Genomic DNA, 12,086 nt, shown 5'->3' with positions numbered 1-12,086 from the left:
AGCTGTGGGAGGAATACAGCTAACCTGTGGCTGATGCACTGTCACACCGCCCCATCACTCTGGCAGGGATTTTTTAAAGTACCCCCTTAAAATTCTTGGTTGCTTATACAGCCTCCCCTGTTTCACCAACTTGCCCACCGCACCCTTCACTCTATCAGTTTGCTTAACTCTCCAATTACTCCTGAAGTCCTTAGTCATTCCTTAATTTCTAATCTACTGCTTTCTTTTTCCTATTCCTTGATCCTGCTTGTTCCCGATCACTTTTCTTCACAGAAGCCACAATCAGAGCCTGTACCTACACCAATAGCTGGGCCTGGCCATTTCCACAATTTCTCCCAAATTCAGGCTCTGACCTTTACTAGTCCAAACCTCTCCAGGGAGACTGATGAGGAAACTGAGGCTCAGACTATAAGCCCCTCTATAAATCACCTTCATCTGGCCGTGAAGGCAGAGCAGTGGACACAAATCTCTCCTCTGACATGAGCTACACATCCCTCAGCCATAAGCCTGCTTCTTCACCTCTAAAACAAGGGGGACTGAACTCAGTAGCTCCCTTCTGGCTAATGCTACACAGATCAAGAGTTCATAGTCCTTCTCCTCCCTGGGGGAAGATGTGAATGCCCCCCAACAGGATTCGAGCAACCAAATCCAAAGTGTGCCCAAGCATTTGGCGACTGTGGTCCCCCTTCTTCCAGGAATGGTGACTGAGAGCACCCTCACCCCAAAAGTGAATGTGATGTTTCATTGTGTTGTTTTAATACATCAAGATGGGCTAAGCAGGTTTTTTCCTTTCTCCTTTGACCCCTTCCTTGAGACAGATTTTCTTCGGGACAAACACAGCCAGAGACCAAGAGATTGAACTGGAATTTGAAGACCAGGAAAGCTAGCGCCCATTCAACAAGTAGAAATGGCAAGGAGCCTCGTCCTGATTTGGAAACAAAACTATCTCCAGGCTATTGTTCCCAAATTGGCTTCGAGGATCAAGGTCACAGGTCAGGACATGGACAGTCAGGAAGGTGTGCGGGCATAAAGAGCTCTAACAGCTGGAAGCGGCACTGCCCCCTGGGGACAAAGCCACTGCAGGGCTCAGAGTCAAAGCCATTGGCACACTAGTTCCCCCTTCTCCCAAAGTCAGGTATTCAACCCCTCTCTGCAGAGTGCATGGTCTATTCATGCCCAGTCCCCTCTCCTCTCCCAAGCTCCTGATGGCCATCCAGAGTAGCAGACACCCCCTAGAGGGACAGAGGCACAAGGAGGCACACCTGCAGGGCTCTAAGCTAAAGGACCAGCACCACAAGTCACTGCACCGTGGAAAGACTCCCACTCCATCCCACTCAGGCATCCTGAACTCGCGGGAAGAAACAGCAGCAACAGGTGCAGCATAGGGAAGCCCCAGCCACTCACCCAAATCTCACCTGCCCAGAAGCCTTAGCTAGCCTGAGAAGGTCACCCTGCCTTGGGCCTAAGTCTCAGCCCTTGGGTTCTGGTGGACAGCAGTCTAGATGGCCACTGGGTTAGGAAATGCCAGCAGCCAGTGGGTCGTAGAGACCAGAGCCAGGCCTTCCTTGGAGGAGGTCAAACCATGTCATTAACAACGTGTCCAGTCACTGTGACTCCAACAGGTGCTCTGAGGTCCCTGCTTCTGCCTTTGTGTTTTCAAACAGATGATGAAACCCAAAACTTTTTTTTTCTCAAATCAGTTCTAGGGGAGAAACGAGAATAGGCTTCTAGGGTTTTGTAAGCTGGGTAAGGGGGTTGTTTTAATGTTACATTTTGTGCACTTAAACAAATTTCTAATAAATGACTGACAATCACCAACCAAGGGTCTCAGATTCCTGTGGCCCCTTAGAGTGACAGGGCCATGGGCCAGGAACAGCACACCTGACCTGAGGTTAGAGCAAGCAAGAACATCCCCAGTACACCACAGGGCCTAACCAACGGTGCGTCAACACTGATTCAAGAAGACGCAGAGCCTTCCCCAAATGTGGGAATTCAAGCCTCTTAGTAACAGCTGGCACCTCCCCACATCTCTTTCTGCACACTCCCTCATTCCTTCCAGAAAGGCTTGACCAAAGGTTCATGCCATTTCACAGATGAGGAAACTGAGGCTCCCAATTTGGCCCAATGGCCACACGGTCAGCCTGGATTCAAACCCAGCTCTGCAGGCTCCATGTTCAGCCTTCTCTGGCCATAACGCTTCTACAATGAACACACTGAGATCCAGATTTCAGATGTTTTTGTCACTGACAAAGGAATTCTCGAGGGAAAATAAAATGGGAAGACAGGCTTTACCCCTATTGGTTCCCAAATTAGTGAGTACGTTTCAGAATTGCATCATTGAAAATGTGAGCTCAGGGCCAAGAAGGCCTGTCTTCACCCGCAATGGCTGTGTGAGTGACCTTAGTCCTGGCTCTAACACAGCCATGGCATGTGGAAGGATCCCCAGGGCTTCAATCTACAAAAAAAACCACAGGCCCAGCCCCAGCCACGCCCCCCCCCCCAACTCCCTGGAGTGCCAGGCCCAGAAGGCAACCCTCAGACCCGCTTTTCCAGGCATCTTTCCCAAGGCAAGGACAGGCTCTTACTTCTACTCCAGTCTTTGACAGGGGGTCATTACTGGCTGCTTCCTCTCAAACTTCATGGGCAGATGAATGCTTTCTCAGAATACTTTTAAATATGTAAAATACACAGGATTACAAAGAAAATGAATTATACAGAAATAGTCCATTAAAAAAAACCATTCATAGACCCAGGTTAATTACCCCAAATAAGTCCTGAATGAACCAGAACGGCTAACACAGCGCTTGTCTGTGCTAAGCCCTGCCCCAAGAGTTTCATGATTTTCTCCTCTGGTCCTCACAGCCACCCTGGGAGGCAGGCGCCGTTATCATCCCCATTTTACAGATGAATAACTTGGGAGGCTGGATTGAAACTCGGGTCATCCTGACTCCAGCTACTACCCCTTCTCTACAGCCCTGTGAGTCGGTCATAGCAGGTACCATGATAAATGTTTACATGGAACTTTCTATGTATTTTCTAATGGATTAAGAAATAGGTCCCAGACTTTGCCCTCTGTTCCCCGCCCCAAGTAGCTTAAAAAGACTCTCTAGCACACTAAAAATGGTTTCAGGTTTTATTTTAGAATTTATAAAACTCCAGCGTCATCCATATTCACGAGCCTTTTTACACGTTTGCATATAATCTCCAAATTCCAAAGTTAAGGCCAAGGGATCGTTGCCATGGAAACACAGGATATGGAAGACATTAAAGAACGAGAAATGGGACCGACAATCCCCCTCCCCTGCCCAGGGGGACAGTGAGGAGACAAAGTACTAGGTACAATCATCTTATGACCTTTATTTTTAAATGGGGAGGGGAGGGGGCGAGCCCCAAGAAGTCGCAAGGGGCTTGCTTACAAATAGGCTGCTAGGAATCCAACTTGCATCTAAGACATTTAGCAGTTAATGGAGATGTGCAAGGTTTGCAAGAGTATTTATTGACTTGGGGAGGAGGGGGTGATGGTGGTGGACAATGGACCATGACAAGAATCGAGGGGGGATGGGGGGGCCGAGGATTGAGGGAAGGGCGTCAACAGAAAAGGTTCTGGAACACTTGTAGATGGGAGAGAAGGGGGAACAGGGGCCACAGAGACACCACTCTGCTAGATCCACGTCTGGCAGCCCCTTTACACTAAGCTCCACGTGTAGCTGGGGACCCTCCTCTCACTCCTCCCGAGTCACCATTCCTACCTACAAACAAGCCGGCTTCCACCCAATAGGAACTTTGCCCGAGCAACTTGAGGGGAGAGGCAGGGACGAAAGCAGGAATCTGAGGAGAGGGGATGGCTAAGCAAGCTTCTGCCACCACTTCCCTTCGGCAGGAAGCTGGGAAAGGCCTGGGGAAGAGGAGCCCATCACTGGGCCAAAGCGGCTCTTCCGGAGTCTGGGAGCTCAGAGGCAGAGGAGGGACAGGGCCTCCCCGGCCAGGGAGCTGACAAACAAGACCCTGCTAGAGGCCAAGCTCTCTGGCTCGAAAAGCAGACCCGCCAAAAGGCTCAGGGAGAGCTGCTCCTTCTGCCAAAGCCTAGCAGTCAGGGTAGAGTACTGGCTTAGCCATCAGACACAGAGAGCTGCACAATAAACCTCCAGCAAGGGATCTCGGCAGCCATTCCTTGTGCTTCCCGCCCCACCCCACCTCGCCTCTCTGGTCCAAGGGGAGCTAATTAGTGGCTTCAGCATCCCACCCCCCAACCTTAAGAGGTCCCACGAGCTCCTCCTGCCCCTGCTGCACCGAGCCACCCGGCAAGGATCCAAGAATGACCCCAGACAAAGGCTGACGGGACATGCCGCCTCTCACAGGCTGCCAAGTCTACCTGCCAAAGGCCCAGAGAAGCCACAAGGGCTTGGGGGCTGGGGGAAGGGACTGTTCATCTCCTACTGTGGGGGAGCAGAGCATCCAATCTTGAATGCCATGGCCAACAAAAAGAATTACAAACTTAGAGTCTAAATCAAGAGACCAAGTGCCGGAGACCACGACCACACTGGTCTCTGAGGTAGAAAGAAGGCAATTGTAAATAGTGTTGTTTGTTTTGGGGGAGGGGGCAGGAATTAGAGGAGGTGAAAGGGAAGAAAGAAAAGAATCAAGGCGTTCTTTGTCCAGGCTGTCCAAATTCAACCCCCTCAGCTCTCCTCTTGCTCCCTCCCCACGCCGCGTCCTAAGGCATACACACTGTCCACAAAGCAAGCTCTATCCCAGTAACACTGTCATCAAGATGGGCCAACTTTGGAAGGGAAGAACAAAGGGAAAGGGACCACAAACTGGTTTTCTGGGTTTCATTTGTTTTCTGCGGATTTTCTGTCCGGAGGAGGCTGCTGTTGGGGTGGTGTGTCTGTGGCGTCTGGGTGGTCTCGGACCAGCCCCAGGCAGGTGGACGCGGGGCGAGGGCCGCTTGAGACTATCCCTGGTGCCTCTGGTCCCTTCTGCCATTATGCCAGTCTCTGTGGGTCTGCAAAACCTCCTCTTCATTGTCCAAGCCTGATTCTCTCTCCCCATTCTACGTCCTGTGCTAAGTGGCCTTTTGGGCAGATGGCAGAAGCAGATTGCGCTCTACGAAAGGAAGGCCTGGGATAAAACCACCAAAAACAAACCCAAAAGTGGAAGGGCTGGGGAAAGGAAGAGGGCAAACATTTTGGCTTTTATAAAGTCAAGGAAATTTATTTCCTGAGGTCATGACACAGGAAGTAGACTCCTCGCCACAGTTGGAGAGATCTCATAATGAAGGTTAGAGTGCTTAATGACATGCTGAGTGGACCATGAAACTTAGAAAGTCTCAATTACTTTATTATGAAGCATTTCACTTGTGTTTTTAGTGTTTAAAACAGTGGAAAGCCTGTCCCAGAGTGGAGATGTCAAGAACAGACCCTGAGTGCAAGCTGGACGCTAAATAAAGTCATGAACCGTCGAGGCTGGCACGCAGGACCCAGCACTCCAGGCTTCACTAGGAGACCTCGTGGGGGTGGGCATGGGGGCGGGTGGGGACACACAATTTACATAGGATCCAGCCGCTGGGTCAGATTAAGACACAGTATTCGTGGTGGGGTAGTTTCAGGTTGGCAGCTGGAGAGGTTTCTCCGTTCTGATCATTATCGTTTGGGGCCCCAAGGGAGAGTCTTAGGGGCCACCTGAGCCCCAAAGCTTGGAAAATCTTCAGAGCTGCTCATGTCAGGAGCCTAGGGAGAAAACAACAGGACAAACAGTCACAGGCAGCTCACAGCCACTCCTCACACGGCAGGGTCCCCAAATGCTGCCTCCTGACCATCCCCAGAGAAAGATGATGACAAAGCCACCACGTCAAGGGGGCCAGACGGCAGCCCTTCCCCTTCTAAAAGTAAAGCGATGCCCATTCCACCCCAACATCGGGGCCGCCCCCCAACTTCCTCCTCATAGCGCAGCTCTGGCACTGCGGTGAGGCCCACAGCAGGCCAGGCCACACCGGGCTCGAGGGCTGCTGCCTGGGCTGACCACCTGGACAGAAGGTGCCAGACAGAAGCACAGAGGTGGTTACCTTCTCGCTGCTGCCCGCGGCCCAGGGTGCGTCCCTCACCACAAAGCCCTTGGACGGCGCCTTGGCCTCTTCATGGGCGGGGGGCTTCATGTACGCCTGCAAAGCCTCCGAGTCCACCACATCAGCCAGCTGCCAGCCAGCATCAAAGGAAACAAAAGATGCATTTGGGACCCACCCAGACAGAGGTCTGCACACGTAGCGTCTGCAGCTTCCTCCCTCCCATGTCTCCCAGGCCTGAGACCTCCTCTGGTTAACAGGTTCATGACTCTGACACGGCTAAGCCTCGGCACACACGTGCACCCCCCTTACTGGGATGAAACACCACAAGCCTTTTCCATCTGTGACTGTGTCCTCAAGAGGACCAGAGCCTGGCCAGTGCTTCATGTCTGTTAGCACCACCAATCATGATCCTCGGGCCGACACTTAGCCCTTCATCTCACTGGATCCCCACAATATGCTGAGAAAAGTGGCATAAGGTATTATCATGCCCTGTTTACAGATATGGAAACTGAGGCAGGGGGACTGAACAAGTCAGAGGAACTAAGTGAAAAACCACAGAGACAAACAAGAACGGGCTGAGCACACAAGTGAGGGCTGTCAGGCATGGCCATGTCAGACTCCCAGGCCCAAACCCTTCCCTGCAGTCACTCACGTATTCCTCCTCCAGGTTGAGGATGTGATCAATGGCTTCCTCCACATTATCAGGAAGTCCAGTCACAGTCACACAGTTAGGGTCGGGGGCTCCGCTCTGCGGGAAACGGATGTCTACCTGCAAGAGATTGCGGCTCAGCCCAAAGAATCTGCCTTGCTCTGCCTGGACACTTCCGGGTTGAACCCTGGTATCTTCAGGAAAGTTTCCACAATCATTCCAATGAAAAATCAATCACCAGGGTAAGTCAACTACTCCCCAGGGAAGGAGCAGGTGCTTCCCATTTCAGGCAGCCGGTCTCCCCAGCATGCTAAAAGGCAATGCAAGCCCTCTCTTCTGTTCATGCCAGCACCTCAGCCCCCTTAGTCCCAGAAACAGTGGTCACAGAAACTATAACTTTAAACAAACAAGATATACATGACCAAGGATGTCCACTGGCAACCACAAATAGGCCTGGCCAAATGCTGTGGATGAAGGGCGCGTGCATTTGTCAACAAACCAGCCTTCCCCTTCTGCCCCCAAGATCTGGCTCTGGACCACAAGGGAAAGGTTCACAAGCAGACCGTCAAGGAGAGGGAAGAAGGGGGAATTTAGGCAGAAGTGGCAGGCCTGGAAGGCAGGCAGGTGAGTATGTACCATCTCCAGGCTGCTGAGTGTGTACCATCATGCAGCCAAACCAAAACCCACCCAGAGGCAAAGTATTTGGAGATGTGATGGACAGGAGCCCAAAGCAGCCCGCCCCATGCTCACACTGAACTCACTTTGAACTCATCCATGATTTTGCGGATGGCCTTGCCCCGGGCTCCAATGATGCGGGCATGGACGCGGTGGTCCAGCGAGACATCCTCCGAGACCATCTGCTCCAACTCTCCGACAATCTTCATGATGGCGTCACGAGCAGCTTCTGTGTTCTTCTCGTACCCTGTGATAGTAATTTGGTCCTGGGCCTTGAAAGAGAACAGAGCCACCAAGTGAGAAGGGCATCTCGGGAGGTCCCTGGAGAAGAGAAACATCACTTTCAAGCAAACTGACGTGGATCTGATTGTCCACCACGTGCTGGCCAGTGAGGATCGGTCAGATAAAAGAAGGCCCAGCACCCCAAGCAATTCCAATTCCAATATAGGAAAAATAGGGGAAGAAAAGGAACCAATCCTGCTACCAAAAGGAGATTCTGAGAAAGGAGCAGCTGGCGTGGGACCAAGCAGATGTTGGAACAGTACGGTGTGGGGGGCTGGGGTAGGCAGAGGGCTCCTTCTACAGTAGGTACAATTCAGATGAGCAGGGACAAATGACACAGGTGGCAGAACAAGCAAGGAGACTGGTGAGCCTGGAGCAGGCAATGTCCATCAGGGAGTCCTGGGGAATCAAGGTTATGAAGGGCCATAGAAACCTAACACAGGAGCCCCCAAGTCCTTGAGCATGGAACAGGAAGACAGTTCTGAGAGATGTAGGCAAAACTGGGGGGGGGGGGGTGGCCCAGCAGGGAAGCCAGCCAGAAGACCGCTATGGGGACATTCAAAGGCAGAGGGCAGCTGCTTAGGGTGGCACAGGGAGACCTAGAGTCTGGGGTGAAAGCGAGATGCCTATGGGGAGCAGGGCAATCAGGGAAGGGGCATACAGGTGAACAGCTCCAAAAGGTAGCTGGTCACACAAGGCCGAGAGCTGGGACCCTGGGAAGGACCAGGCTTAGTCATGTGACTCAACCCTCATGTTAGGAAATGGCAGGAAAAGCCCCCAGCAAAGAGCAGGCAAGAATCCAGAGGCCAGCGATGCCAAGTGCGAGAGGTCCAGGGACCCAATGAGGAGGATAACGAGACCCCAGCCTCAGGGATCAGGAAAAGGAGAGGGGCCAGAGGAGACAAGCAGGAAGGGGCAGGCCCCTCCGGAACTTCAGGCAGCTGCTGCCCAAGTGGCCTCCCAAAAAGGGAACCACACAGAGATAACTCGGCAGCTTTTGGAGAGAAGAGACAAGTCAATGAGCGCCAATTAAGCATCTACTATGTACCACAGCCTAACAGGGGAGACGGCATGCAGACCATGTAAGAGAGCACATGGAAGGCAAGCTCAGAGGGCAGGTGCGGAAGAAAGACTTCTGGACAAGGTAGGGCTGTAACTGAGATGTGAGAACACACACAGAGCTGACGGGAGCGTCCGTGCTGGTGAGGACACAGTCAGCCCTGAAGGGAGGGAGCACAGAGCAGCAGTCAGGATCTGTGGCATACGTATGTGTGCAGAGGGGGAAGGGAGAGATGAAGACAGAGAGGGGTGGGGCTTTCTAAGGAAGAACCATCCAGCACCCAAAGGACCAGGAGAGGGCAAGGAGTGGAGGCAGGCAGACCGGCCAGGCAGCCATGCCCAGGCAAGGGCTCTAACAGCAGCAGCCAGCACGTCCCCAACGCCAAAGAGCAGGGGAGTCTGGAAAGGCGGCGTCTGTCTGTCCACCCCTCCATCCCAGGTGTGTGCCCTCCCTCCCTCTCCCCTCTCGGCAGGGCAGCAACGCGGCTCTGACTCACGCCTGTAACAGTACCATGGCCAGCAGAGTTTGACAGGCGGCAGAGCTCCTTAAAGACATGCCCTGGAGCTGGGCATCGGCCCCCAACTGCCCCTCTCACCTGGTTTTCATCATCCTTGTCAGGAAACTGGATGTTCACCTCATGCTCCATACGGATCTGGGTGATCACTGCCCCCTTCCTCCCAATAATCTTGGGGTGATATTTGGGATCTACGGTGACATTCAGCTTAAAGCTTCTCAAAGCCTACAAGGGAGACAAGTATGAGGATGAGTACAGATCCAAGCCCAGCTCTGTCCTCTCCTCACCCATCAGGAGGGCAGATGACCCTTTCAAAATCTTAAAAGTAAATGTCAGGGCAGTGGCTAGTGAGAGTCTCCTAACCCTAATGGGAGGCCATCTCGCACCAGCTTTCCGACACCAGAGGACACGTGATCTGGAATTCTCTGCCCTAAAAGTCATAGACCAAAGTATTCCTGGTTCTGGGGGGTCTCGGAAGTGCCCCTGTACTGCCAATACAACTAATGTTCAACAGCAAAACTTCAGTTCTTAGAGTAACTTGGCTCCTCAGCAAACTTTGTCCTGAGGGGAGCCCAAGGCACCATTAAAAGAGCTCAAATCCAAAGAGAGGCTGCTAGTTTCCACCTATGTCTCTATGTCTACTACAGTGACCCCACTGTAGGATGGGAGAGCAGGCCATCCCCTGAACCTGCGCGCGCACACACACACACACACACACACACACACACACACACACACACACTCCCACCCACCCATTACATAGATGAGGTCTGATCAGCAGGTGGGCTATGCCAAACTACAAGCGTACCCTCTGGGAGTCAGAAGGGATCACCTGGCTGGCCCAGAGGGGAGGGCACTGGATCCCCATCTCAACCCCCTGGGGGTTGCCTGACATTCAGCCTTCATGGCATCCAAGGCAAACTCTGGGTTTTACCTAAATTGGGCATACTCTGAACCCACATTTATGAAAGACAATATGAAAGACTCCATTAAGGGAATATTTCAGGATAACTTAAGTCAGCCAATATTCACTTCCCAATTAAGCTATGAAATGAAAATGTAAAAAGGAATGTAAACAAGATGAATTTCCATCTGTGGAGAAACACAAGTTTTAGAACCACTGTTTCTGGTCCTACCAGGACTGACCAGAAGCACAATGAGAGGAATCTCACATCCTGCAAGGCCCCGAGAACATAAAGGAGGCCTCCCCAGATGAAGGGCGGCTGTTAAAGTTTCCCTCCTGCTTCCAGAAGTGTCCCACCAGCTGAGACAGTGTGAGAGGGGTGTGCATCCTGGGCCCGTCCCGTCCCACCCCGCCACACATACACGGTCTTCCTGCTCAGCCTGTAGCTCCCTCACTCTCTCCAGGAGGCCAGCCTTGGCCCGGTCCAGGTTAGCAGCGAGGCCAGTGATAGCAATGATGTCAGATTGCAGTTCAGGTGCCGGGACTTGGATATTCACCTAAACAACAAGCATCTGAATGAACCACAGACACACAGAGAGCCTGCCCCCAGACCTCCACCAGGCCCCTCCACTCCAAGGCCTGGCACAGGGCAGCCCCCACGTGGGGCCCTGAGAGAGCACTGGAGCCCCCAAAGCAGGTGAGCACAGGAGCCCTGAGGAGGTCCCAGGCCTCCAGTGTGTCGCTGAGTGCGGGCAGGCAGCTGCAGGCCATGGACACCCTGTGATCCCAGGCCTGGCCCAGGGCTCACAGCAGCAGCCACCAGTTGGCAGGCCAGCCTGCAGCCATTGCTGGGAAGGGTCCGGAGCAATGCACCCACACTCTGCTGAGGGATCTGCTGAGGGGGCCTCCAAGAAACAGAAGGGACTGGCCTAGGCAGCAGCTGAGGATGTTACTGACCTCAAACTCATCCATCATCTTGCGAATTCCACTTCCTTTCTGCCCGATTATGTAGCGATGGAGGTCAAAGGGCACCTCTACCACGATGGTAACAGGAACCAGAGCCTGGCAGAGTTAAGGCAGAGAGACAGCAGAAATGGGGGCCCTGGGATGAACACGATCCACAGGCCCAGCCTCCCTTCGGGCCACCCCCAGGGCAAAGCCCAAGCTCGCTCTCTCTCTCCCCCACAAAGGAAAAGCAGGAGCAGAGGCTGGGCAGAAAGACTGCAGGGTCTTCCAAAATTTTTCCAATGCTTTGCTCATTGGGCAAACCAGAAGGGGCCAAATGCCACAGAAGGGCAGCTGCCACTTTCTTGGAAATAAGCTTCGCACCCCTCCCTGCCAATCTTCTTCTATGGAAGGACAGAAGAAGGGAAGGAGAAACTAACTGACAATTAAGATTAATTTTAATTCACTTGAATTAGAAAAATATCCAAACCCCATACAAGTGACCAAGCCCCATGGAAAGCTTAGACAAAGTGTCTCCCACACACAAAACTCAGGTTTTAGAGGGGAAAAAAAGATACGATTAGCTTCTAAATAAACCACCCACTGGGTGGGTGGATCTGTGCCCAAAGTACCCAGGCAAGACCGAGCCCCAACCCCCAAAAAGAAATCAACCAACCTCAAGAGCTTCCTTGGCGGCCTCACACTTCTCTTTTCGACCCGAAATGATGATGATGTCACACTTTCTTGGAGAGCTAGGGTCAGCCTCTTTGATATACTTCCCCTCCCCAATTTCTTCCCCATTTTCTTGAACAGCTGGCTCAGCAACAGGAGCTAAGACAGAGACAGAGAGGTCACCATCACTCACAACAAGTACAGGTAACAATGACATGATGCTTTACCGCTTCCCAGTGGGGCAATCTGGTGTTGGTGGCAAACCGTAAGGCCAATGGCGAGGCCCCTGGATAACAAAAGAAGCCCACATATCCCTCCCTC

The 12,086-nt window shown here is 52.6% G+C and overlaps 2 protein-coding genes across 7 annotated transcripts in view; one reads left to right on the top strand and one right to left on the bottom strand.

Annotated features, from left to right (window-relative positions):
* Window positions 1–1,385, top strand: part of ANO7 (anoctamin 7) — a 62,912-nt gene extending 61,527 nt beyond the window's left edge. The window contains exon 22 of the mRNA XM_069083220.1: window positions 1,200–1,385. Within this exon, the coding sequence (XP_068939321.1) occupies window positions 1,200–1,385 (186 nt within the window). The remainder of the gene's footprint in view (window positions 1–1,199) is intronic.
* A 1,734-nt stretch (window positions 1,386–3,119) lies between these two features.
* The window catches only part of HDLBP (high density lipoprotein binding protein), a 91,333-nt gene continuing 82,366 nt past the window's right edge, over window positions 3,120–12,086 (bottom strand). For 5 of the 6 annotated variants that reach the window (XM_069083372.1, XM_069083376.1, XM_069083374.1 and 2 more), the window contains 8 exons: window positions 11,770–11,924; window positions 11,106–11,210; window positions 10,571–10,705; window positions 9,326–9,469; window positions 7,475–7,660; window positions 6,717–6,833; window positions 6,065–6,193; window positions 3,120–5,729 (listed from right to left, as the gene is read on the bottom strand). In XM_069083372.1, the coding sequence (XP_068939473.1) occupies window positions 5,643–5,729; window positions 6,065–6,193; window positions 6,717–6,833; window positions 7,475–7,660; window positions 9,326–9,469; window positions 10,571–10,705; window positions 11,106–11,210; window positions 11,770–11,924 (1,058 nt within the window). In that variant the 3' untranslated portion in view covers window positions 3,120–5,642. The remainder of the gene's footprint in view (window positions 5,730–6,064; window positions 6,194–6,716; window positions 6,834–7,474; window positions 7,661–9,325; window positions 9,470–10,570; window positions 10,706–11,105; window positions 11,211–11,769; window positions 11,925–12,086) is intronic. The other variant, XM_069083377.1, reaches the window with a different exon arrangement.

The sequence above is a fragment of the Petaurus breviceps genome, unplaced genomic scaffold (genome assembly GCF_028583685.1).
Source record: "Petaurus breviceps papuanus isolate PSGF00001 unplaced genomic scaffold, PetGlider_PUasm1.0 173, whole genome shotgun sequence".
NCBI lineage: Eukaryota > Metazoa > Chordata > Mammalia > Diprotodontia > Petauridae > Petaurus > Petaurus breviceps.
This window is presented reverse-complemented; position numbering and strand designations above follow the sequence as displayed.